This window comes from Tachypleus tridentatus, chromosome 6 (assembly GCF_004210375.1).
Source record: "Tachypleus tridentatus isolate NWPU-2018 chromosome 6, ASM421037v1, whole genome shotgun sequence".
NCBI classification, from domain to species: Eukaryota; Metazoa; Arthropoda; class Merostomata; order Xiphosura; family Limulidae; genus Tachypleus; species Tachypleus tridentatus.
In genome coordinates this window covers 96,262,897-96,289,777 of record NC_134830.1, presented here as the reverse complement: position 1 = coordinate 96,289,777, position 26,881 = coordinate 96,262,897, and the positions used below count along the sequence as shown (strand labels likewise).

At 32.5% G+C, this 26,881-nt stretch overlaps 1 protein-coding gene across 9 annotated transcripts in view; it reads left to right on the top strand.

The window, feature by feature from the left end:
* LOC143253106 (alpha-ketoglutarate-dependent dioxygenase alkB homolog 3-like) overlaps positions 1–26,881 on the top strand; it is a 30,369-nt gene continuing 3,488 nt past the window's right edge. For 3 of the 9 annotated variants that reach the window (XM_076506385.1, XM_076506380.1, XM_076506379.1), the window contains exons 1-6: positions 528–831; positions 10,389–10,533; positions 16,273–16,313; positions 20,837–20,884; positions 22,026–22,224; positions 26,350–26,592. In XM_076506385.1, coding sequence (XP_076362500.1) covers positions 728–831; positions 10,389–10,533; positions 16,273–16,313; positions 20,837–20,884; positions 22,026–22,224; positions 26,350–26,592 — 780 coding nt within the window. In that variant the 5' untranslated portion in view covers positions 528–727. Of the gene's footprint in view, positions 155–326; positions 495–527; positions 986–10,388; positions 10,534–16,272; positions 16,314–20,836; positions 20,885–22,025; positions 22,225–26,349; positions 26,593–26,881 lie in introns of those variants that run through there. The other 6 variants (XM_076506386.1, XM_076506383.1, XM_076506387.1 and 3 more) reach the window with 4 other exon arrangements.

The following is a 26,881-nucleotide window of genomic DNA, read 5'->3' as shown; positions in this document are numbered from 1 at the left end:
AGGCTTAGTATATTTTACGGCTCCTAGAAAGCATAGTATTCCTGGGGTGTGAATATGTGTGTGTAAGGGGTAGACGGCAGACCTGACTTACCAATCACCTATATGGTGGTAGATTATAATAAGGGCTTGATCAAAGAAGCGTTACTTTAAAAAGGTGAGTTTGTAATATTTTATCCTAAAAAAATACATTGTGAATTTTTTTTCTGCATCTCACAGTATTACTGATACCATGCAAAATGATGCAAAAACAGACTTTCACGCGGGGTAACTTTGTAATCTTGGGCCACAATTGGACCTTTACAAAAACGAAAAAAAAAAAAAAAAAAGTGGCGTTTTAGAATTATAGTACGTTGTTATCAGTACTTGGTTTTACTTTTACATAGTAAATACGAGAATGTTATAAAGGCCTTAAAAGGTGTTATGTGTATTTATTAACTTACTTCAGTGAATTATATTAATTAAATACTAGGATTAGTTTAATACTGCTTTATAAGGTAAGTGATTTTTTGCTCAAGAAGTTTTATATCAAGGTATAAATTAAACATAAGGGTGTGCTGCGAGTTTTGTAAATCGAGAACGAAGGAGTAGAAAACAAAATTTATTTGCTTTGAATGCGACACTCTGGCCATTGAATATTTACTTTTTAATTTACTTTAAATATTTTTCAGACAGTTTTATTAGATGGTTCAACATAACAGTATTAATATTATTAAAAAAAATTAATCCTATGTATGTTGGGACTGTCACTTGTGCCTCAGTAACGCAACGGTATGTTTGCGAATTTGTTACGTTAGAAGCCTGCTTTCGATATTCCTGTTTTGCAGACCTCAGGTAGCCATTTGTGTAGCTCTGTGCTTAGCTTTACACGAACAAATAAAAATTGTCACTGGCTCAGAAAATTAGTTAATTACGTTTATACTGTATAATTACAGAGTTACATAAACTGTTTGTTCAACGATACTGTTTAAAGATTTATGGTTTTCAGGTTTGTCTCTGAATAAAGTTGTTTTTGTTGTTGTAATTAAAGATTTACTTCGCTGTATTCAAACTACAAGCGTTACCTTATTATGTTATCCGTATGTGGGGTAAAATCTTACTGTAGATGACTATTTTTAAGTAAGGTGCTGGATACTATGCCATTTACCACTTTCAGGTCAACCTTTTATGCTCCAAACAAGCAAATTCACCAAGTTAAATATACCCTTTCAAATATATGGACATATTCAGTAACATTGAAACAAATTCAAATAAATGGAAGTTAAATCACTCTGCAAATTTGTAGGCAAAATAGAGGTACTTTTTTGTTGTAATAAAGAAAGAGAAGAGCTCACTGGTCTCATTTTGCACTGTTTGCTTTGGTTCTGTTTCCAAACGTACCCTTTCACTAGTATTATTGTAGTTTAAATGCTTGTAGAAGTACAATGTGACTTTTATCACTAAGTGCATAGTGTAATTTTTTAAATCTTTTTTTTTTTTTGTCTAATATTCTGAGAATTGAACATTTTGAACAATTTTTCGTAGTTAATAATAATGTTAACAAATTTCTTAAAGCTATTTGATTTTATTTATTTGTTATATCTTTATACAATATTTTCTTGCTCCAGCATGGCCAGGTGGTTAGAGAGCTTGACTCGTAATCTGAGTGTCTTGGATTTGAATCCTTGCCGGAGTAAATATGCTTGCCCTTTCAGTTGTGGGGTTATTATAATGATGATCAATCCCACTGTTGGTAAAATATTAGCCGAAGTGTTGGCAGCTGGTGGTGAAGAGTAGCTGCCTTCCATTTAGTCTTACACTGCTAAATTACAGAATGATAATGTAGATAGCCTTCATATAGTTTTACATGAAATTCAAAATGAAGCAAATGCACACTATTTTGCCTTAATTAATATTTAAAAATTTTTGTGACCAGTGTGAAATTATGTACAGTTTTAACTCTTGTGTTTAATTGTATTACTTGATGTTGAGAATAAACAGTTTAACTGTTGTTTTGTTTTGTTGTTGTTATTGTAAGTAGGGTTTTAAAGTACATTATTGTGAGTAAAACTGCTGATAACTGAGAAGAAACATTGCGTTTGCAGCTTTGTTATAGTAATGAGAAAAATATATATTTGTAACTATGGTTAGACTCCTGTGATTTGGTTGGGTGGTAGTAAATAATTCTACTTATCACTTGCACAACAAGACAAAGAAGTAAGAAGTAAGAAGTTTCATACTTTTAGTTAAAATGCCTTATGAGTGAGGAGAAGACAAGGATAGCTTGGTACCCTTGGATAGCTCAATTGGATAGAGTATTGGCTTTGTTATCTAAAGGTCTTGAGTTTAAGTCCCAATCTTTTCACCTGTCAGTTTTTACATTACAGCAGTATTTGTTAGAAACTGAACTTTTAGTGATTCACATCATAAACTTGATAAAGCAGGGTTTTATTTCCTAAGTTGCAAGAATTGTCCTTTTGTATATGTTGTAAGAAAAACACTGTCCTTTTGTTTTCACTGGATTCCACTTTTTCTCATATTCTAGATGTTCTTTGTCTTTCTTCTTTTTCGTGAAGTCATTAGTGTTCTCATTTCATTTTTTACATGGTTCTGGAACTCTAACATGATTCAACCATCCACTAGTGGCTTTTATTATTATTATTGTTGTCAGTTTACATGTAAGAAGGATTTTTTTATTTTTAGTTTCGTGGTTTATTCTTTGTTTGTGAATGATCTTTCCACTTTATGAGTATAAAAATTTTACCAAATGAAAAAGCTTTCTAGAATACCAATTTTTTTCTGTGTTCCTGTTGCCCATTCCAACATTCATGTGGTGACAATAACTTTATGTACCTGTTCAATTCCTCTCAATGTGGATTCCTATACATGGTGAGGGGACCTCTCAGGAAAGGTTCTGTTCTTTCAATTCACCTTCTCTGGGATCTAAACTCACCAACGTTTGTCATGCATGGTGAACTGTGAAGGAAAGAAGAAGATCCTGGTGATTGAGGGGTCCAACCCTAACACACCACTTTGGCTTTAAATTCCTCTAGATGGCCCCTCTAAGGTCACTCAGGTGGTCTACTTGGGCTAGGGTCAACCAAGTAGCAGTGTTAGATGTTCTTAACAGGTGTGGACATTTTATCTGATGCTGGTGTTTGGGTATAGTGATCACAAAACCCTGGTGTTGCTGCAGTGTCATTGTTTGGCACTGTAGTGTGTTCTTTCGTAGGGCTCCATGGTGGATGGGGTCAATGGGAAACAAAATTTCATTTTTTTATTATGGATCCTCCAAATAAAAACTTAAATGAAATAGTGAAAAAACAGTCTGTAGGTAAACGACCACGTCTTGAAGATTCTGAGCAGCAATCTTCAACATCTGTAACACCTGTTGTACTTCATTTTCTTATCCTACATTCTCTTTCAGACAAACCTTTAGGGCAGTTGTCCCCCTTTTTTTATTCAGAAGGGGAGGGACTTGCTGGCTCTCCAAAATCAGTAAAGAAGCTTCGATCTGGTGACATATTGGTGGAAACATCCACATCTCAACACAGTGAACTCCTCTTGCATTCAAAGGCAATTGGGGATATGCCTGCTGAGGTTACATTTCATGCTACTTTCAATTCATCATGGAGTTATTGTTCAGAGGGATTTGAAGAACATTCCTGAGTCAGAGATTCTTGGTGGTTTCTCCACTCAAGGAGTTTCTTCCACTCGCAAAGATGGAATTACAATGCTGACCAATATCCTCATTCTGACATTTACATCACCACATTCACCTGCAGGTTCTCTTAATTGGAGGGCATGGCCATACATTCCAAACCCTCTCAGATGTTTCCAGTGCCAGTGGTTTGGTCACTTGAAGACATCATGTTGTGGTTCCTTGACGTGTGCTCGTTGCGGTGGCAAGGACCATGATGCCTATGAGTGTGTAATGGACCCTCATTGCATCAATTGCAATGGCTCTCACCCATTCTACTTTCGTTCTTGCCCTAAATGGTTGGAAGAAAAAGAGGTGCAGCATTTAAAAACAATTCATAACATTTCTTATCCTGAGGCTTGAAAGTTGCTGTCCACCATTTAATCTCAGACGTATGCTGCTGCACTTCATTCCTCTGCTACAGGGGAAATGCAGACAGATTTCTATGTGCCTCCAAAAGAATCATTCTCAAAACAAATTAAAAGTCTTTTGACCTCCATGGTTAAAACGGTTGATGAATCTACTTCAACACCCATCTCTGTCCCTTACATACATTCTAACAAATTCCAGGATCCATTTCCTTGGGTACAAACAAAATGATCATTCGTTTACATCTTCAGTCACTTGAATCCTCTTCCAACAGCAAAGACTTGCCCAGTTGACCCATGGCAGAATCCATGGAGGTCGATAGACTTCCCTTGAATAAAGACAGTAAAGAAAAAAACAGACATGGTCGTAAATAGAAGGGTTCTCCACCCACTTCGACTATACATAAGTAAAAATGGCCACCTTGATACAATGGAACTGTCGAGGTTTACATTATAATCTGGATGACATCAAAACACTGATTGATTCCTACCATACTGCATGTCTTTCCTTACCAGAAACATTTCTGAAATATGCCGATACAGTCATCTTTCGGCAGTTTTCTTTGTACAGAAATGACAGGTTGTGTGATGGATGAGTACATTGTTGGTTGATCAGCATGTGCTCATTCTGTCTTTGTCACTTGACACACCATTGGAGGCTGTAGTTAGTTATGTTTCCTTGGGTCATATCATCACTGTTTGTTCTCTCTACCAATCACCTGGAGAGACATATGATCAATCAGACATTGATGCTCTCATTGTACAGTTGCCATCATCTGTAAGCCATCAGTAGATGACTGTGTTGTAGCAGTAACTGACTGTAGTATATATTATACAAGCAGTTGCTCAATGTATTCCATAAACCTCGACACGTTTTCCATGATATCCTAGTCTGTGGGGGAATCCTGCCTGCCACATGGCACGGAAGGCTCAAAAATGGGTCTGGGATACTTTCAGTAGATATCCCACACTCTTGACCTGCATTACTTTCCAGCAGGCTAGTATACGTGCTTGGTGGGTAAGATGTCAAAGCCAGAAGGTATCTTGGATTAAGTTCACAACCAGCATATCTTCTACCAATAGTTCTAAAGTCATATGGGACAAGATTCGAAGGGTCAGTGGGCAGTATAATTCTGTCTCCCTCTCGATCTTGCTCTCTGATGACCAGGAGCATTGGTGATATTCTACTTGGAAGCTTTTGCTGGGTATCTAGCACTTCTGCTTTTTCCTCCACCTTCTTATGTATCAAGACACAGGCAGAGCGATCACCTCTTTCCTTTCAAGCTGATTGTCTCTATGACTATACTCGTCTCTTTACACTGGTGGGACTCAAACTGGCCCTTCATTGGTCTGGCAGTACATCAGTTGGACCTGATGATGCACTCTTTGAAATGCTGCTCCATCTATCTCCTGCTTCTCTTGTATTCTTCTGATTGTTTATAACCAGAACTGGCAGGAGAATGTTTTTCCTGATGTGTGGCACAAGGCTATTGCCCTACTTTTCTCTTAGCCTTGAAAGGATCCTAAGATTCCTTCAAACTATCGTCCAGTTGTTTTGACGAGTTGTGTCTGTAAGACTTTAGAGAGGATGCTCATCTTGTTTTTTTCCTCCTCTCACTCGCCCAGTGTGGGTTCCGATGACAGCGCTCCACTGTGGACTTGAGACGTCAATCAGAGAAGTCTTTCTTAAATGACAACATCTTGTATCAATATTCTTTGGTATTGAGAAGGCTCATGATACAACATGGAGGTATGGCATTTTACGAGACCTTCATATATATGGGTTACATGGTCATTTGCCCATTTTTTATTAACAAATTTTTAATGGACAGGAGATTCCAAGTTCATGTGGGTACGATACTTTTCCGTTCCTTTCTACATGATTTTGGAGTCCCTCAGGGCTGTGTTTTGAGAGTCATACTTTGCAGTATAAAGATTAATGCCATCACTGAACAACTCCTTCTTACTGTTGCAAATGGGCTCTATGTCAACGACTTTCATATCTCATGTCAGTTGTTGAACGTGAGGTATATTGAGCAGCAGCGACAGACTGTCCTCGGATGTTTACTGAAGTGGATCACAGCAAAATGCTTTAACTTCTCCCTCTCTAAAACCGTTTGGATGCACTTTTGCCACCAACAGTGTATTCACCCTGACTCTGAACTCCTTATCAGTGAAGTTGTGCTGCCTGTGGTCCCTGAGACAAAGTTTTTGAGGCTTATCTTTGATCATAAGCTGATCTTTATACCACATATCAAGCAGCTACAGGTTAAATGTACAAGAGCACTGAACATCCTTTGTGTCCTCTCTTCCACCACTTGGGGAGTGGATCAATATTTTATGCTAAAGGTATATCATATTCTTATTCAATCTAAATTCAACTATGGATCATTGGTCTATGGCTATGCCAGGACATTGGCCTTAACGATGGTGGACCCTATTCATCATCAAGGACTTCAGCTCTGCACTGGGGCTTTCTGAAATTTTCCAGTTCAGAGCTTATATACAGAGTTTCTTGAACTTTCTTTGCACCTCCACCTTTTGCAACTGTCTTTATTATATGCTTTGAATCTTTGTTCCTTAATAGAGGATCCCACCTGGGGTTGTGTTTTCCTTTCTAGGTGGGCCATACGTTTTCAGAACAGATTATCTGCCATTGCTCCTTTTGACCTTCACATCCAGATGCAGTTTGATGAATTGGGTCTGTCCTTGGATAACATTGTTGTATACACTGGTTGGCCCATCCCACCGTGGCTTTTTACAGTGCCCAAATGTCACCTATCTTTGGGTCATCTGAAAAAAGCACACACTCCTGTTTGGAAATGCTGTCCATTATTTGCTGAACATCTTTTAAACCATCCTTCCATTCCTATTTTTACAGATGGTTCAAAATTAGGTGATAGTGTAGGCTCTGCCATGGTTTTTTGTGGTTCAGTGGTTGCGCATAGAATCCCCTCTACAGCTTCCCTGTTCACTGCTGAACTGTACACCATTTCTCTTGCCCTGAATCATACAGAAACTAAGCAGTACACAAACTGCACTATTTATACTGACTCACTTAGTTCTCTACTTGCCAAGGAATTGCTTCATGATAGTTCACACCCTGTTCTCATCAATATTCAAAAATGACTGTCCCATTTCTCTTTAACTTGTACTTCTCTGCAGTTTTTTTGAATATTGGGCCAGATTGGTATTTCTGGGAACAAGCTCGCTGACACCACAGCTAAATCCATCTGCTCTGATACTATCACCTCTGTACTTGTTCCATACATGGATCATGGTCCTGTATTCAAGGCTCAGCTCTGTGCCAGCTGGCAGTCGACTTGAAGTGAGCAACATGAAAACAAGCTTTTCCAAATATACTTTATATTGGACTTTGGCTGTCTTCCTTCTGTAAGGATTGGATAGAGGAACTTGTTTTAATTAGACTACACATTGGTCACAGTTTTTTAACTCATCATTTTCTTTTATCTGGAACTGATGCACCAGTGTGTAGTCTGTGTAACACTCAGGTCACAATAAGCAGTGTTTAACTTTCTTATCGTCATTATGACTCTCAATGATGGCACCATTTTAAACATGTTTTATCCCAAGGTTTATCCGTAATGTTAGACAGTGTTATTGGTGATGGTGACACTGTCCACCTTGGTAATGTTTTTAGTTTTTTAAAGGCCATTGATCTTTTTAATGCTGTTTAAGTTTTTTAATTTATACATCAGACCCTTTTCAATGTGATTCCCTTTTAAGAATCAAAATACATTGAGTTTGATTTGAAATTAGAAAAAGGCTGTAACATCAAATAACTCAGACCAAGGACTGGAAAGGCTAACTTCAGGTGACTGATTTTTGTTTATGTTCTTACCTGTTAGTTTTCCTGGTGAATTACGATAATTACAATTATGCTACAGAAAGTCATTTACAGCTTGTATCACTATAGTTTTTCTTTTAACACTGTAGACTAGATGTAAACATTGATTTTATACTAGTTGTTTTTTTTTTTAAACTATGTTTTGTTTTACCTTAATTTCCTTTTATGAACTTTACTAAATTCACTTCACTTTTAACTTTTTACTGGATGTTTGGTGCACATAGCCTAATTGCTTTGTGCCATAAAACACCAAATTAACCAACCATGGTTTATTCCATCATCAGTAAAACTTTTCCTTGTGCATATAAATCATTTTTTGTCCACCTGTTATTAGCATAATGTGCTTCCTTACTCAATTAATTTATAAGAATAATTAATTGAATGTAATAGATTTAGGTGTCCAAAATTATTGATTGTTGAATCCTGATTATTACCAAGTTTTACTTGATAAACAAACCATTTTTCATTTACTTAATGCTCAATACACATTAGAAAGAGTTAAATAACAAAAATGATTTTAATTTACTGTATGCATTTAATGAGAAATTACATCCAAATGAAATTATAGAATTTCATTTTTGCATTGTTTTTTTTTTTATTGGCTCTGGTTTTATAATCTTAATCTTTCACAGTCACAAGAATTTGAGAAATTAGTGTTAATACACCAATTGGTGTTAATTGATGCTCTCATTGTACAGTTGCCATCTCCCTTTGTAATCCTGGGGGACTTCAATGGACATCATCCTCTCTGGGGAAGTACTGATATTGATAGGAGGGGTTGCTCTGTAGAGTGTATTGTCTCTGATTACAATCTTTCTCTTTTCAATACTGGTTCTTTTACTTATTTTCATGTACCTAGTCAGATCTTTACTGCTATTGATCTCTCAATTTGCTCCTCTTCACTATTTTCTCATTTTTCATGGAAGGTTGACAATAATCTGTGAGGCAGTGATCATTTTCTATAATGTTGAGAGGGACTTGCTGTGGTCAATGCCACCTGACCCGTGTGCTACAGTGGAAGGTGGATCACGCATTTGGGATTGTCCATATCAGTTGTTTTTGGTACCGTTCTTATAATCTAGACTGGTTCTGACGTATTCTTCTTTGTCTTATAATGAGTATCCCTCTCTCAACTTTTCTTATATGTTTTCTTATGCAATCTTTACTGTCATTTTTTTATCATGATATTTGATTTTTTTAGAGACTGTTTTCTTTTTGGTTTGTAAAGCTTCTGGACCAGTTCTTCCATTATTTTTACTCTTTGTATTTACTGGTTACAAGCTGAGATACCAGTCCTTTGTGTGGGTTATGAATGTAAAAAAATATGGGAGTAGTTGATATTGATGAATAACGGGATATTCCTAACTTTCACACAATTTTTTTTATAACATATTATTACAGTATTAATTGTTACATTACCAAAAGTTTAAGTAATAAATTGGTATGTTGATAATGTTCTTATTCTAGAAGTGGATTTATTACATCTTTTTATTTTACCTTAAAAAAAAAATAGAAAAAAGCTATACCAAATTAGACTGGTGAAGCACTAAAAGTACTTGTTGCTGTTCTGATACATAACTGTACAAGTACATATGATGCTAATCTGAAGTAGATATATCAAATAAATAATTGAGTAAACATAGAAAACAGTTTTAATCTGTATTTTGATTTGAATAAAAACAAACACTAGTACTTTCACAGAAAATGAAAATATTGTGGAATTCTGTAACAAAAATTAAGTGTTTAAGGACTGCAGCTTTTTAGGTTTTCAAGTAACATTATTCAGTATATTAATAATACCATTACTAAAATTAGAATTGGCAGTTAAATGAGTAAATTTGTTGAAATTGTAGAGCAGTTTTACAAAGACTTAGAGTTTAAGCAGAATATACGTACAATAAATAAAAAATGTTTAGTTCATAATAAAACTAGGGTTTTTTTAGTATCAGAAGTTAAATAGAGAGCTCTCACAATGTTTATTTTAAAAGTTAGTAGTTAATAATGAAGACTTAACATGTGTCACATGTTCATATAAAATTGTGATTTTCAATTTGTTTTAAAAGGTGAATTCTTTATAGCAGCTAAGAAATAACCTACAATTGGTTATTTGAATGACATTCAAAATTCCATAGAGGTGTTAAGAAGCTATTCTTATCCTTAATTTTAACTATTTCTTTCAGAGTCTGTGCTTTGTATTTTCATGTTGACATTGACAGAGTTCTTATATAAATTTGTTTACAAAAATATATTTATGTATTTATGGCATATAGATATTTTTATATTTATATTAACAGATAATTTTGTTTCTCTTAAAACATTTTTACTTTAGATTATTACATATTATGCATGTAGCATTTATTTAAGGTAGTGGACAAAAAGACAATAATAAATAAATAATAACAGTAAAATCAAGGTAAGGATGTAATATGTATGTATTTGCTTGTGATGATTATTATCTTTAAATTTTATTCTGTAGGAGAACAACTGAGATGAGTGATAAGCATCGAAATGGTAGGATTCAGGGATCTTGGGCTGGTTGGAGTAGTGAAAAGTGTGAGAAAGGATTAACCTCTGGATGTAGGAAGAGTATGTTTAAATATGAAGAAGGTGAAAGTTCAGTAGTAAGTAGTTTCCCTTTTTTGTTATCTGTGTGGTGGATTACATGTGACCAAAATAAACTGATTATAGATAACCATCATTCATGGCGACTTGGTTGTAGAGTATATATAAGTTTTTTTGTGAGGAGCTGTTTAAAATTAAATTTGCAGGTATGTGTATTTTGGATGGCTTTTCTAATATACATTATCTCATTTATTTTACTCAACACATGAACTATATGTCTTGCTTTTTTTAATGTAATTATAATAGTATAGCATTTAGATGTATAGAAATATAAAATGCTATATGGAGTGCTTATGGCTTTAACCAATTGTGTGCTTGCTTTTATTTTCTGTCAGGGAGTGATATAGAACAAAATTGTATTGATATTTAGAATCTTCATAGCAAACTGATAGACCTGAAACAATAGAAAGATAGTTTGAGAATTCATGTTAATCATTCAAGAAAATCAAGCTATATGGAAGAATTTTAGACCAATGAGTATCTATTTATTTCTCCATAATGATGGTCCTTTGTTTATATTTTTTGTTAATCTTTTATGAAAAATTATTATAATTAAAAGTTAAAAAATAAAAAAGAGGGAGATGTGTTTCAAAAATACATATAGTCTGAGATGATCTAATGGTATCCAGTAGTACTTTAAAAAAAGGATATTTTTATTATTTTTTCAAATACCGTATGAGCAAGTTGACAAAACTAAACTCTTAAGTTATATTAAGAAAACAAAATGGGGTGCCTTGGTACTCAGTCTTAGGACCTCTTATTTTTTATTTATTTTTTACATTGGTGATGTAGTTAAAAGAATAGTTAATAAATAAATTTTTCGATTATGTTAAAGTCTTGGGTGTTGTTAGCTCTGAAGAGGATTCTTATTTGCAAATGGATTTACATTATTTAGTGACTTAGGCATATAAATAGTAGATGGATTTTAATTATAATAAATGCAAGATAAGGTGTATGGGTTATCATAATTTGAATTATAATTTAGATAAGAATAACCATTACTGTTATGAAGGAAAGGGATATTGGTGTAATAGTTTATCAGTCTATAAAGCCATCCAAGCAGTGTACTGTTGATAGTGGTAGGGCAAACAGGATTTTAGGATGCATCTACAGAAATACTGAATATAAGTCTAAAGAGGTTATGATTTATTGTAGAAGCCACTGGTTAGGCTGCCTTTGGAATATTGTGTTCAGTCTTGGGCTCCTTACCTTAGGAAAGACATTTGAATTGTTGGAAAGGGTTAAGATAAGTGTTACTAGAATAATGTCTGGGATTTAGAGGTTGTAATAGATGGAGAAGCTGAAATCTCTCAAATTGATTTTTCTTGAAAAAGAAGAGTTAGGGGAATCTGGTTGAGGTGTTTAAGATTGTAAATGAAATTAATAATGTTGGTGCATCATCTTTTTTCACATTTAATAGTGAGATTACTAGGACTAGGAAACAAATTTTGGCTAGGTAGAAGTCATCTTCAGCTAAGATGGTTTCATTTTTCTAAGTTGGTGGTTGGCCTTTGGAACAGGTTGCCTTCAGATGTTGTAGAGGCAGTAAATTTAAGTGAGTTTAAGAAAAGCTTGATAAGTATATCAATGATAAGAACTGGCTTTAGGATTAAAAAATAATTTAGTTTATAGGATGGAAGAGCTAGAGGTGGACCAGTACATCTCATGTTATCTCAAAATGTTATGTTATTAAAGAAAAAATATTAATTTTAAACAGAACTAAAATATATGTAGGATTTTAAATGGCTTGGTTTACAGAAAGATACCTTAAGAGAAGAAAACCAGATGTTAAGTAGAATGAGATGGCTTAGTATCCAAATGCAAGTACACACATTATGTTTCTGTTTTTGAGGAAATACAGATTATCATTTTAAGCTACTACATCTGGTGTCTGTCTTTCTTAATATAAAATTCAGTCATTTTAGACACTCAGCACAACTTCTTAATTTATCTGTTACTTCTCCCATTATAAAGTGAAACTACTCAATACTCTTTGTGGAAATTAACGGGAAACTACCAAAACTGTAACATATGTCAAGGTATTTGTGACCTTAATGAATTAAATGACGTTATAGCATGCTACCTCAGTTTCTATACATATATTAAGGTTTCTATGTGTTCTAAAAAACCCAGAAATTGCATTTAAGTTCCAGGCTTAAATAAAATTGTAGAAAATGGGAAAAAAACAAATGTCTTGAGAATGTCATGGGCAAAACCATATCTGTGAAATGTGTTATGTGATATGATAGTAGTTAATCATTTTATCTTAGTTAAACAATGATTAATTAAATAAAATTTAAAAACTATGAGAATGGGATAGATGTTTGGGGTGGAGGGTATTCAAGACTATGAAATATCATAAAAGTAGATGAAATATCTTGAAAAATTATTTATAACCATTATATATATATATATAATAGTTGGTTTCTTATAGTGCAGGCTGGAAAAATCTTGATATATTTACATGCTAGAGGAGTTTGGTGTCACAGGTGTAGAGTCCTGTCTTAGCACATAGCTTAGGTAGCAATACAACCACATTAATTTAATATCTTATTATAATTAATTGTTTTGTATCATTTTTGTAAATTATAATTATTTTTAACACTAGGTGCACATTATAAACATGATAATATTCTTCTAATACTTTCTAACATTGGCTTTAACAGAGATTTTTCTTCATTCAAAAAAATCTCCTCAAGGTTCTTCTAGGTATAATTCCCATTTTAATTAGACTTAAATTTCATGTTCTTTTTTCATGCTTCTGCACTCACTTCTTCAAGTCTTCTGTTCTTTATTGTACACATTATTTAATTGATATTGTTTGGAAATTTTACCAGGTTTTGTATGAGTGGTCTACTTTCTCTTTAAATTGTATGCAACTGTAGTCTAAATTTTATAGGTTTTTATCAGATGAACCTTCATGTCTCTTAAAGGTTTTACCCTTGTCTTCTAGACAAAAACCTGTCTTTAGTTCTATGGTGAGGTTTAGGGAGATTCTCAGGTTCATAATGTTGTAATTTTCTTCATTGTTACTGATCAATGGATGAGTACAATATTCTGTTTCACATTCTGCTTTGGAGAACTGGATAACTCAGTTTTTGTCACTGACCATCCTTGCTATATGTTTTAAAATCAGAAGTATTTCACAGTTCAATATATTTCTGTGAGCAAATTCAAAAGATGTTTGTGAACACAGTTGGAATCTAATAAATTTGTATCCTTATTTTGTATGCCCACCATTTATATTGATTCCTGCCACCAAGACATTGTTACAAGCTGCAGAATGAGAAACAAAAGAGTTTTATTTATCTTTTATGTGTGTTGATGTGTGGTATTTGTTTTTGTTTTGGCCTGATTAATTGACTTGTGCAATGTATATAGTTAAGTCTTAAATTATATTAAACTGCAATTAAATACAGTGGTACCTCAGTTTTCAAACAACTCCCTTCTCGTGAATGTTCTTGTTTTTCTTTTTTTTCTAAATATTCTGATTAAATAAGCCACCATGGGGTCAAAGAAGGATAATGAAAGCAGCAAACCAAAAAGAAAAGTTGTTAGAGCCACAATAGAGGCGAAAAAAGATTTCATTGTGAAATATGAGAGTGGTGTTTGCTACACAGTTTGGTGTGGCAAAGTCTACAGTCTGCACCATACTGAAAAATAAGGAGGTCATCAAAGGAGCTGATGTTGCAAAAGGAGTGACAGTGCTTATGAAACAAAGATCACAAACAATGGAAGAGGTAGAAAAACTGTTGTTGATTTGGGTAAACGAAAAATAGTTAGCTGGTGATAGCATTTCTGAGACCATCATTTGTGAGAAAGCAAAGATTTTTTTTTTCTGGGTCAGATCTTTTAATGTTTTATTTCTTGTATTTAAGATTTTTAAACATGGACTTTTGCAAAAGTTTTTCTGTGTCACGTTTGTGTATTCTCTTTAATTTGAGTACAACATATGGGTTGGTTATTATGCAGAATTTTTTTATAATTAGTTCAGTTTTGAATGTGTAGAAATGTTTATTCTTAACTTTATATAGTGTGGAGAAATATTAATAAAATCTGAGAAGAGATTTCTTTAAAGCAGATGTTTTCTGGAACTATATCAAGTTGTCTATCAGGGTTCACTATGTGATCAAGATTGGTATATTCAGTAAGTCATAGTATACCAATCTTCTCTACCTTATAGATTGATGAATGAAGATGTGTACAAGTTATTCGACTGCTGTTTTGTTCATTTCAGTCGAACATAATCCTTTGAATATGATTTTGTTTGGTATCCAGTTGGATCAATTTTTTCATTTATTATCCAGATCTTCAGTATCAGAGTTCTTATCATCAGGTGGAGGTGCTTTCAATTAGGACTTGTTTAACCCCTCTTTTTTTTTTCTGTGTTTATTTAATAATTCATATTTTTTTAGTGGTATGTAAAACATGTAATTACTATTGTTGATGTTTGATTCAGCTGGGTCAGCCTTGATTTATGCAGTTTTTATTTGCAGATAACTTTATTCTATTTATTGTTGATGGTCTGTTATATAAACCATTAAGTTTTATTGTAAGACTGCATTTGAGTTTGTTGGTGATTGCTCACGTGAAATCATCCAACTTTAGATCTTGTGAACTTTGTGTGATGTGCATTTATGAATGAAATAAAATTATATTATTTCCCTCAAATTCTAGAAACCAAGTTGCCATTTATTAATATTCATTTTGCCCTTTTTTTAAAAAAAAATTGTTTTTGGGTCTCAGTCGTTTACCATGCCATTTTTCTTTTTCACTAAGTATATAATAATTCTCTTCTTCAGTAGGATATTATCCTGGTTCTTTAGGAATTAATTATGCATACTTTTGAATTATCAATTAAATGTATTTCTTTTTTGAGCCCTCTCACATTTTTTTGTTCTTGTCATTTTTGTTAATTACTGTGATGCTCAGTCTAATAACAAACTTCATAATTCTTTATCAGGGATAACTGTTTTTATTAAATGCTAAGATATGAGGATGCTACTGGATAATTAAATGAAATATTGTGAACAGTTTTAAGATTAGAATTTATTTTTTTTTTTTTTTTGTGCAACTAAAACTGCAATTTTTCAGCTCTTGTTGACAGGCCATCTTCAGTGTATGAAGATGCACATTCTTTTGTGTTGAAATGTCAGTTTTAATTGCTTAAAGAAAAAAAATCCATTCTAATGTAATATGTTGGCAACCAAAAATAAGCATAAGGAAAAGTTTTATTGATGGTGGAACATTCTGGTACTTTTTATGTTTCTGTATTAATTTTGTGCAGGTACATTTTCATAATTTGAAACATTTAACTTAGTCATTATACAGGTGCTAATTTTTTTTAAATTAAAATATGTAACAATTTTGAAGTTATTTAGTTTGCTTTCAGAGCTTTTGTTTTTTTCTATTTTAATTTTGAGAATGGAAGGTATGTAAGGCTCTGAGATAATTTGAGACTTACAGTCTGTACGACTATAGAAACATTTAAATTCTGAATCGTTATCTATTGTTGTTGTTTTTTTTAAATACCTTCTCTGTGTTGCACTTCTACTTGCATGTATTAATTCATGTAGCGTGATTTAACAACTGACATTATGGCTTATTAGTTGAAGCATCTTTGTGAATAAGAAATGTGCAATTTTCAACTAATGTTGAAGAATTTTCTGTTGAGTAAACTCATTGAATTTTATATAAATTGAGTTTTGTGATTTATCTTTTAATAATCTATTTTACAGGGTGATGTTCCATTTCAAAAGAAGGACACTATTGAAATCAAGTGAGTTTTTGATTACACAAAATACTGCAGACTTGTAAGTGTCCATGTATTGAAAGACATAGTTTTAACTTTATACACATAGTTAGGGAGCCAGGCTTCCAATGGTCCAGGATTATGTTTGCAGACTTACAATTGCTAGAAACAAAATTTCGATACCCATGGTGGGCAGAGCACAGATAGCCTATCGTGAAGTTTTGTGCTAACCAACTAACCAGGCCCCCCAAAATTGGAAAAAAGTGTCTGGAAAGATATGCTTTGGTATCATACATTTTTTGAAAGGTTAATATGTCTAGTTAAAGAGAACCAGTGTTATCAGAAGAAATTCTCATGGCTTTAAATGTTGTATCTCAAAATGAGCACTGTCCTACGTACCTTCAAAAGTGGTGTTTTTGACAAGATAACACAACCAAAAATCAAAACACCTAAAGATATCTTACAGATTCATGAGTCTTATTGAATATGTTGTATCATCATTTATGCAGACATACAATATTTTGAACATTTTTATTACAACATATGTTAACAATTGGGTACAATCAAAGGGAAAAATGTAAATATTAAATTGGTCACCACATACAACTTACAAGCAAAATTTTGAAATGATACAAACAACTAAAATTATAATTTTCATTCTGGAGTTTGGTTATCAGTTGGCACATTTCACTCAGTTGTATGTGAAGAGGAAATAACACTGCTTGACCTCTCTGAGGGATTATGTGGATCTCAGCTCTTCAGTCTTGACTGAAGCGTAAGTATCCTGTACTTGGTTCATTCACAAAGTTTTGTTCAGATAGAATATTGCAGTAACAGTCTCACAGTTGATTTATATAGTAAGCTGCTTTATATTTGAGAAGGGAATTTGATAACTGTGTGAACTGATCAGTAAATCTGATTTGGATGGATGTGGTAATCTTGCTTGTGTCACAGCAGAAGCTGGTTTCTTATTCATAAAGAAATTCATATGTGAGGGATGATATCTGATGTTTTTGGCAATCAAGTTAATTTTTCTCTCAATTTTTGTAAAAATTATGAAAAAGCCAAAGACTTAAATAATTAAACAAACAGACTGTTGTTGTGTAGGTGTAGCCACAAGTATAAGATATTTGTCATCTTTGTGGTCTCTGTCCTTACCATATAGGCATGATTTGGAGTCTATATTTGTTGATATGTGTAAATGTGTTGTAACACCATCAAGAGCTAAGGTTTTTTTTTGCAAAGTCATCTGTTTCTGATTCAATACATCTTTTTTTACCAGTTATTCTCTCAATTTTGTTCTTGTTTGTGCATTTAATGCTGTATATTTTATGATACTTGGGTACTTTTGAGAGAAAGTTTTCTTTGTTGTCAAGATAAGGCTTGACACTTTCATATACGTGGTCAACAATCAGCGTTACTTGGCAGAGCTTTCTTTAATGTGTCAGTATCCTGTTGTGATAGTTCTGCAACTATTCACAAGATACTGTCTGGTATGTAACACAAGTCAAAGTTCACTACAACTGCTCTTTGATTAGGTATGGGTTAAAAAGAGGCTCCATATTAGCTTGATAGCACAGAATCATCTAGAAAAAAACACAGACAGAACATAGATCAAAACATAAAGGACAATTAGGTAGATACTGAGATAAATTAATATACACTGCCTCAGCATAATACTCTTTTGCAACTGAGATTTAAGATTGCTCAGCCCAGTAGTGCTATAAGTGCTTATTTAAGGGCCAGTTATGACAGTTTTGTTCTGGAGCATCCTGAATAAGTCTCATTTTGCACTGGAACAGCTGTTTTGTAGGCATAGATATGAATATATATTCAAGAATATAGTAAGAAGTCTAGACATATGAGTATTTCAATAGATGAAAATTAAGTCTATGAGAAGTATGTGATCTACCATTATCACTTGTGCTAAATAATATGTTGAGGAGAACTGCTGATTAATAGATTAAATTTAAATAATTTTGTAAACAATTTTACAACACATATACAGGAAAACACTTTTTGCAGTGCATACTCTTTATTGTTATTCTTAATTTTATTATCTGGTTATAATTCAAATATTTCTAGAGAAACAGTATTAGCTAAATATGGCATCCAGACCTTCAATATACTGTCATGTATTAAGCTGCATTTGATTTTAATAAAATACATTTTCAGCAATACTTTCAAAACAGAACTGTTACTAGTCATTTTAAAGATCAGTAAATGTATTAAGGCATTTAGATTTGATTTTTGCTAGTAACATTGCTTATTATAACCTCCAGTAACAGTATTAATTGGCATGTTATGTTGAAAAAAAAATATTTCCATGATGACTCCCCGTTTTTTTTTTTTTTTTTGCATGATTGTTCAGTGTGGCTTCCTAAATAATAGGTATTATGTACAAAAAATAGTGATGTAAATCTAAGTTAATAATTGCTGAAGGTAGAACTAAGCTGAGAAAAAAATTAAGTTAGAAGTTATCCACTTGTGTCTTTTACTTAACAGTTACTAGTTATTTCTGATGTGAAAGTTTAACATTGAACAAGAGGTAAGTTTCTTTAATTCTCAAAAGTACTGTAGTATTCTGGGCCATATTTTCATATGGCTTAATATTTAAGTACTAATAAATATACAGAAAAAAATAAATTTTTTATGAATTGAATGTGGCAGGAAAGTAAGCTGGTGGTGAAGTTGTAGAATGAGAAATGGTTGAACAATTTTCTTACAAACAAAACATGAACATGCTGAAAGATAAGAACTGTGTGTGCCAATGAATTATTTTATAATGACACATTTTTATTATAATTTCTGGCTTTCATAATCTGCATGTGTAAGAGATAAGTTGCATATTTATTGGTCACAAAGACTTAAGCTGTAACCCCAATCAAACATAACCATTGTCGTGGCAATCCCTCGAGGTCGAGGGTAATGGTCCTCCAAGTTCATACATGAGTCCAGAGATGGCTAATGAAGCCACTCATTGTTGCACAGGTCTTCTAGCAGTAAGAGCAGGTCAGTTCAGAGGGTAGGAGAGCTCTCAGTTGTAGCTAGCATTGTTTCTTTTTTGACTTCTTTTCAAAATGTTGTCCTCTTGATGACTCAAAGAATTCTGCCCTCTGATGGATAAGGTGGTTTGGTTGTGAGTGAGGGTTTCCCAGTTGTTAACATCAATGTTGCAGCTCTTGAGTGTTATCTTCAGGCCATCCTTGAACTGCTGCTTCTGTCCTCCTCTCATTCGTTTCTTGACCATACAGGAGTTGTTTTGGGAGTTGGCTGTCATCCATTCAGAGCAAGAAACTTTATTACACTTGAAAGATGCTTGTGTGTGAGTTGATTTTAACATGTGAATGTGTCTGCACACATGGTTCTTGACAGTCCATAAGTTGAGTCCAATGGCAGGGAAATGATTGGAACTTGATTGCAGCACTCATCCACCCTTCCTGCTATTGAGGATTCCAATCAAACATAATATGTTTGTAGCATTATAAACAACATTGTCAAGAATATGTTTAATGTAACATTGTTTTTCTTTACTTTTTTAATTGTATAGAAATGTGGTGATGTTTAATGGAATTTTGAGTTGAACATGCTGTTTGTATGTTGTTTCACTTAATAAAAATTGTCCTTTGGTGATTGGTCAGTTTTGACTGGTAAAATATGAATGTTCGAATATGAATCAACCAATCATGCATGATCTTTGCATTTCCATAGTGTGAGTCAGGCACATAATGGTTTTGGTATTTAATTTTCTAACAAGTAACAACATAAATTGCAGAATGAATAAAGCATCGTCATTCCCTCATGCCCTGGAAACTTTTTGCATGCAAGATTCCAAGATTCTTTTTTAAAACTAATGCATGAAATTATTAACATTTGTTTTCCTTTAAATTGTGAGGAATATGTCAGTTGGCAATTTCATAATTAGGCAGTTTTTATACAAACGTTGGACAGTAAGTTTATTAGATAATTAAAATGTTCTTAATAATTGAAATCAAAACTCCTTTCCCATATGATGTAGTCCAAATTAATGTATGAAATTTTGAAAATAACTGATCCAATTGAAAACTACACTATGTATTTGCATAAATATACCAATAAAAATATTTCAATAAATTCATTAGTGAAGATCAGATTAAACAGATGCAAAATCATTTATTGAAAATTTGTATGAGCAGGAGCAAGAGTTAGGTCCTTTTGTTCATATGATGAGACTGCTGTATTGGAAGCATATGCATGAAATATGAAAAATGTTACAAAATAGTTTTGTTTCAGGCTTATTTGAGCCAGTCATATGTAAAACAGCTCTCCATTTAATATAAAACTGCAAAGTAAATGTTAATGTTTCAAATGATATAAAGCCCATAATAGTTAATTGGATGCCATAACTGTAGTTCTGTTATTTTAATCTAGCATCCAAAAATATATGCTTCTATTTGTCCTATTGCCTGTATCAAAGCTCTTGTAATTAAGGGTTTTAATTAGAATTTTCTTGAAAGATGGACAAACATTGATTTACCAATGTAATTCATGTATTTTCATTTTATATCTAGGGATCCTGGTGAACATGTATTAATTGGTGGAATGAGCGGAATTTCTAGGTAAGTCTGTTATTTGACTTATGCAGTTCTAACAAGAGATCTGTGTACTGTCCTCTGACTGTATATCACACTGCTGAACATTTTATATATTTATTTAAACAAGCAGTTTCATTAGACTGTGGGAAATATAAATAGAAATGTGCTAGCTCCATAATAATACTTGAGTTTAAATTTAATTAAAGAGAAGGAAAAGAACAATAGCTGTATAGGTCCATAAATATGTCAGAATGTTAACTTCAGTATTATTAACTAGTATAATCTCAACGTCTACATATAACAGCTTACTGTTGATGAAACAAACTTCTGATGTTTTAGAAAGTAGGAATTTTAAACAAAAACAATATGAGAGAATGTTGATTTACCCAATCAGTACTGTTCTTCAAAGTAACAGTTTTGCCTCTGACATCTTGGAAATTAAAATTGGATGAGTTTGTGTTAAAGTACCTATTTAAAATGTCAGTAAAACAATGGTAAAATTTATGTGGTAATTTAAAAACTGTACGATGTAAGAAACACTTAAGAACTCAAAGTTAATTTTTGAATAGATTTAGATCCAGGTGTCACAGAAATTTATTTTTGGAAGTCATATATTAAAGGGAAGATAAATAGATGGCAGCATCATTTACTTTAAGACCCCTCCCTTCATTCTGCAAATATTGGAAAGGCATATAAACTGTACAGTTGTTTTTTCATTGCTTTCTCCTTCATTTTAATGGTGAGTCTAAAATCTACCAATACATAATAAGGCCTATTACCTGTAATACAAGCTTTTAATGTTGTCTTATTGAGTTTACTAAATTTTGTTTTTTGTTGTTTTTTCATTATTTTCTTTGTTTTTTTTTACATTTATTATTACATTTCAGTGGAAATTATGATAAGTAACTCCAGCTGAAAAATCACAATACATAATTTGATATCTGTGGTGTCAGATTTTATATAGGTGTATTTATATACTACTCTGCATGTAAGTCTTACTTTGTTAATAATGAGCATTTCTTTCTTTTTTAAGTGGTTAATACAGGTGGTAATAAAGTTTATTCTGGACTACTTCTCATATTTTTAGTATTAGTTGTTGAAATCCAATATTTTACACCCCCAATATGACCCCAAGAACTGATTGCATTAATCTTTGATTTTACAGTGTTTATTTTCATCCATATTTCTTTACACCCAAAGAAGCAGATGGATATTTTAATATGCTTATTAAACAGGGAAGTATCCCCTGGAAGCAAACAGATATCAAAATCATGGGAGAAAAATACCAAACACCAAGACTTGTGGCCTGGTATGGTCCTTTTCCTTATTCATATTCTGGTGTAACACTGGAAGCAGATCAGGAGGTATGTGTAGGAAATCATAATTTTTATATTATGGTAAATTAGTTGCACTGACTCTTGTCTTGAATTGTGATATTTCATATTTACATTGTGCAGATTTATTTAAAACAAAACCAAAAGCTGTAATACTTCTCAAACTGACAGTGAGTCTACTATAGTGGTACAGTATGGTTTGAAGGTGTTTGCTTTTTTTCATTTCACTTTCTTTCTTAATTATCGGGGTATTGCAGTGACCTTTATGTTTCTCTGAGCCAAAATTTGCATACTAATATTTAAAGTTTCATACAAAATTATTCTCACCCGTGCAAATAATTTTGAGCGAAAAAATAGTGTAGAAAATTATTATAAAAACAGTTTATAATTATTTAATTAACTTTTATAAAATGTCTGAACCTGAAGTTTCATTTATTGTAACAAATGATTTATGTTTGTTATCGGGATAAATAATTGCTTCAATGGAAAAACAGATTAATGAATGTAATACAAGTTAAAATTGGTTGGACATAAAAAAATCAGTAACTTGGCAATTAATCAAACCCTTTTTTTGCATGTCTTTCATATTTTGTTAGTTTTTAGCATTGTGTAGGTAAATGATCATTTAAATTTTATATGGTGTTAATGAAATGAAATTGAATATAAGTAAACAATTAGGTATTAACAAGTTGTTGGCATTTATTTTACACATAGTTAAGTTATTACATAACTTGTTAATGAAAATTATATATTTTCTTAAGGAAGGAATCAGAACACCAGCTAATAAATGTTAATTTCTTCTGGAATGGCATTTTGCCAAGTCACATTTAGTTTGGGAGTGTGCACTAACTTTTGTGACTTAGGGATATTAAACATTTAGCTTTAAAAATATTTGTGTTCACTCCAAGCTACCAATGTTATTTTATAACGTTGGCAATTGCTTGCATTGCTGCTTACATGTGTGATAGTCTGGACGAAGGTTTTGGAAATGTTTTTCAAGTTTCTTAGCAAGGTATTTTTCCTTTAATCTAGTGTGTATGTTAAGTAAGGCAGATATGAATTTCCTTCCTCAGGTTGATACTAGAGGTCTTTGAAAGTTCACAAAGTGTTGGTTAATTCATTCTTGTAATAGCTTTGCTTAACTGTGGCATAGTGGTTTATAGAATTACTCCAGATTTTTTTTCAAGTACAAAGTTCTTCTTCATAGCTCTGTTGTCTGTTGACTGATCTGTAATGTGATTACAGTTTTGGACTCAGGCAGTCAAACTCTTTTAACTGATATATTTGACCATGCCCAAGGTCTCATATCAAGTTACTCTAATCCTGCCTAAAAGAATTTCAAGTTTGAGGTAGTTTGGTAGAGATTTTGATGAGTAATAAAACCAAGTGACATATATGAGCATCCCATGCTTGGTATTTCTGGCACATAAAAATATAACTAATAAAAAGGTAAAAAAAAGTCTGTTACCTTAATTGTGCCTAAAAGAATATCAAATGCCATGGATACTGAGGATTCCTTCATTCTGTCAGATAAGTAATGATGATGTTACATATTAGGAACAATCATTATTATCTAATCCATCAATATTAAGTTAGATTCAAAGACAGTATTAAAGGGCCTGAAATTGGTTACCAGGATCTCATTGCTATGAGGTACAGCATTCAGCCCAGTTACATTAAAGGACCATTTTTTAATTGTTACATTAAACTACCATTGTGTGTGAAGACAGGCTGGAGGGCCCTGGGTTGACTTTCTGTCACAATTTAATTGAAATGCTTGTATACCCATCCTTTTGTTGACAAGTAAAACTTGAACCATTACAAACATTATTGGTAATTGTGTTGTATTTCTTTCAAACAAACAAAGTATTTAATTTTATGCTAGAATGAATGAAGTAGCTATAAGCATGAGTGTTTACAATCTTAAAATCCAGATTTTGATACCCTAAGATGGACGTAGCAAAAAAACCCTTTACCTAGACATATGTTTCAGACAAACACTTTAGATTTAATGTACTACATTTTATGCTAAGGTGGTAAGATACTGCTACATCCAGAGAAGGAACATCTTTGTAGTGAGTATGTATACAAATAATAGGCTGATTTATAAAATACATTGATTGTCTGACTATGATGTCATGTACTATGCAAGATACTGGAGATAAAATTTTACCTAGCATAACCATATGGTTCAAGCCATTATATAGAAATTATTATTAATGTAGGAGCATTTTTGTGTTTGGAATTGGCCTTCAAAAAATAACAAAATAACTAAAAATAAATTTGCATAACATGAACTAATGTTGAAGTTTACAAGATTGTTAGCTTCTGTTCTAAAGGTGTTTAATATGTTTCTGTGTTTTGTAATATATGCCATAAAATGTTTTTATAATTTGGGTTTGGTCTGTAAAATATATTTGCTTCAGCATTCACATTCTCTACCACACTACCATCTCTAAACAAATGTGGTGATATTCTTGGCATTAATATCTGATCTTTTTTGGTATGTGGAGATTTGTAGATCTAACACTCAGAAAGACAGACAGTGAGTTTTTTTGTAGGAGGAATGAAAGAAATGATACGGGGAAAAAGTTGAATAAAAACAGTTTTTGACTGATGAGAGTAAATGACAGGTTGTTGGGTGAGGTCTACTGTAGTGTGACGAAAGTTAAAAGGTAAAAGAAATTATACCTAATGAAAAACTGGATGAAAGGAAACAATTAAATTAAGAGAAAAAGTGAAGATTATTTTGGTTGCAAAAGAACAAAATGAAACCCATAGGATCAGCAGGTACTAAGTTAATACTGAAATAATAATCAAAGTTTACAGAAAAGTCTTTAACTCTTCAAAGCCAAAAATGAATGTTTGAAAATGCCAAAGCTGAATTTACAATTTACCTCTCTGTAGCTGACTCATTAGTAATTTGAATCACAAGAACTTGGCAGTATCTCAGCTCTGTGCAACAGTTAAAGAACAGTCTTATCACATAAAGTAGAACTGGATACAGAACAACTATCCCAGAAAACAGTAAATTGCTTCTGTGAGTGGATACTGTTGCATAGTTTGTAAATGAAATCATTGCTTTATGACACTTATTGGGACCATGTACTCAAGTAATGGGCAATTAAATAAAACTTGTGCATATTAGTTATGTAATTAATTGGATGTCCATTATGTGTTAGTCAGAGTAAGGGTTGGAAATTTTTCATCTCAAGATGTGAAGAAATCAAACTAGCATTTACTGTATAAGTGAGTAGTTTTAGACTTAATTTCTCAGTGAAACAGTTTCATGTCTTTTCTGAATGAAAGTCCTGTGTATAGTTTGGTCATACTTCACAAGAACAATTGTTTCTTCATTTTCAGAGTTACATGGTTTTTTGTTTATTGATTACTCTGGTATTTTTTCCTTATCTGGAATAATAGTTTGAAAATGACTTCATTTTATAATTATATTATTTGAAGACATAACATTCTTTTCTGTTCCTTTTATTATATATTAATTATTAGTATCATATATCATTATTTTTCCAAAAAATTGATTTATGTTGATGTACATAGGTTTTGGAAAATGAAGTTTTATATATAGGTCTTCAAATTTTTCTACAGTTACCATATATTAGTAATTTATAAAACCAAGCATGATTCGTTTTTCAGCTGAATGTGTCATCTCTTAAGAACTGTTATTTGTACTAACTTAACTTAGTGGTGTTTTTCTTTTTTATTGGTTTTTTGGTTATGAGTTCTTAATAGAAGCCTTATAATTTTGAATTGAGAGTTGTAGTATAGAGTAAAAATTTCCACATTTTTAGACAAAACTAAACAAATAACATCTGTAATAGTTAATAACTAAAAAATAATCTTAAGCAGTAGGAATTAGGTGGTGACTGTACATCTTTGGTGCTATAAAGTTGGTATGCCTTTTTGTCATTCTCAATGCTCTCCAAAATACAAGATATTTGGTGTCAAAAGAAATTGATAAAAATTTCTGACCTCAACCAAGACTATAAAATTATAAATTGGCTTTTGATGAATTTTTTTATAGAAATTTTTGATGTCCTAATTTTCTGCACGTTTTTAATAATTGAAAAGTAAATTCCCTATTAAGCAAAATTTGTATTAATGTTACTTATTACTATTTTTATTTTTTATTTACAGTGGCCTAATGAGGTGACAGTAATACAGTTAAAAGTTGAACAACATTTGAGTGAAGTTTACAAAACTACAGTCAGTTTCAATTCTGTTCTCTTAAATTTATACAGAAATGGTAAAGATAGTGTTGCATGGCATAGTGATGATGAATTGTCCATGGGAATACATCCAATTATTGCATCAGTTTCCTTGGGAGAAACTAGGAAGTTTGAACTGAAAAAAAAACTGCCCTCAAAGCAAGAGAGTCAGGTAACAAGTGATTTTTTTTATTTTCAAAGGTCATTAAATAACTGATGGCAGGTAAAATGTGTTTAACAGCATAATTAATTTATCTTTGGATTTCTAGGAGGTAGTCTACAGATTTCATGCTTTTAATATTGTGTATTAGGTATGTCACTTAACTATCTTAACCACACCTGGACACCCTTACTTTTCCTGTACACCACTGATGACCTTTTTTTAATTTGTTGTCTTTGGGCTTATGTAGAGTGTCATTATCTTTTTCATTGGAGGAATTCAACCTACTTCAGCAGTCAAA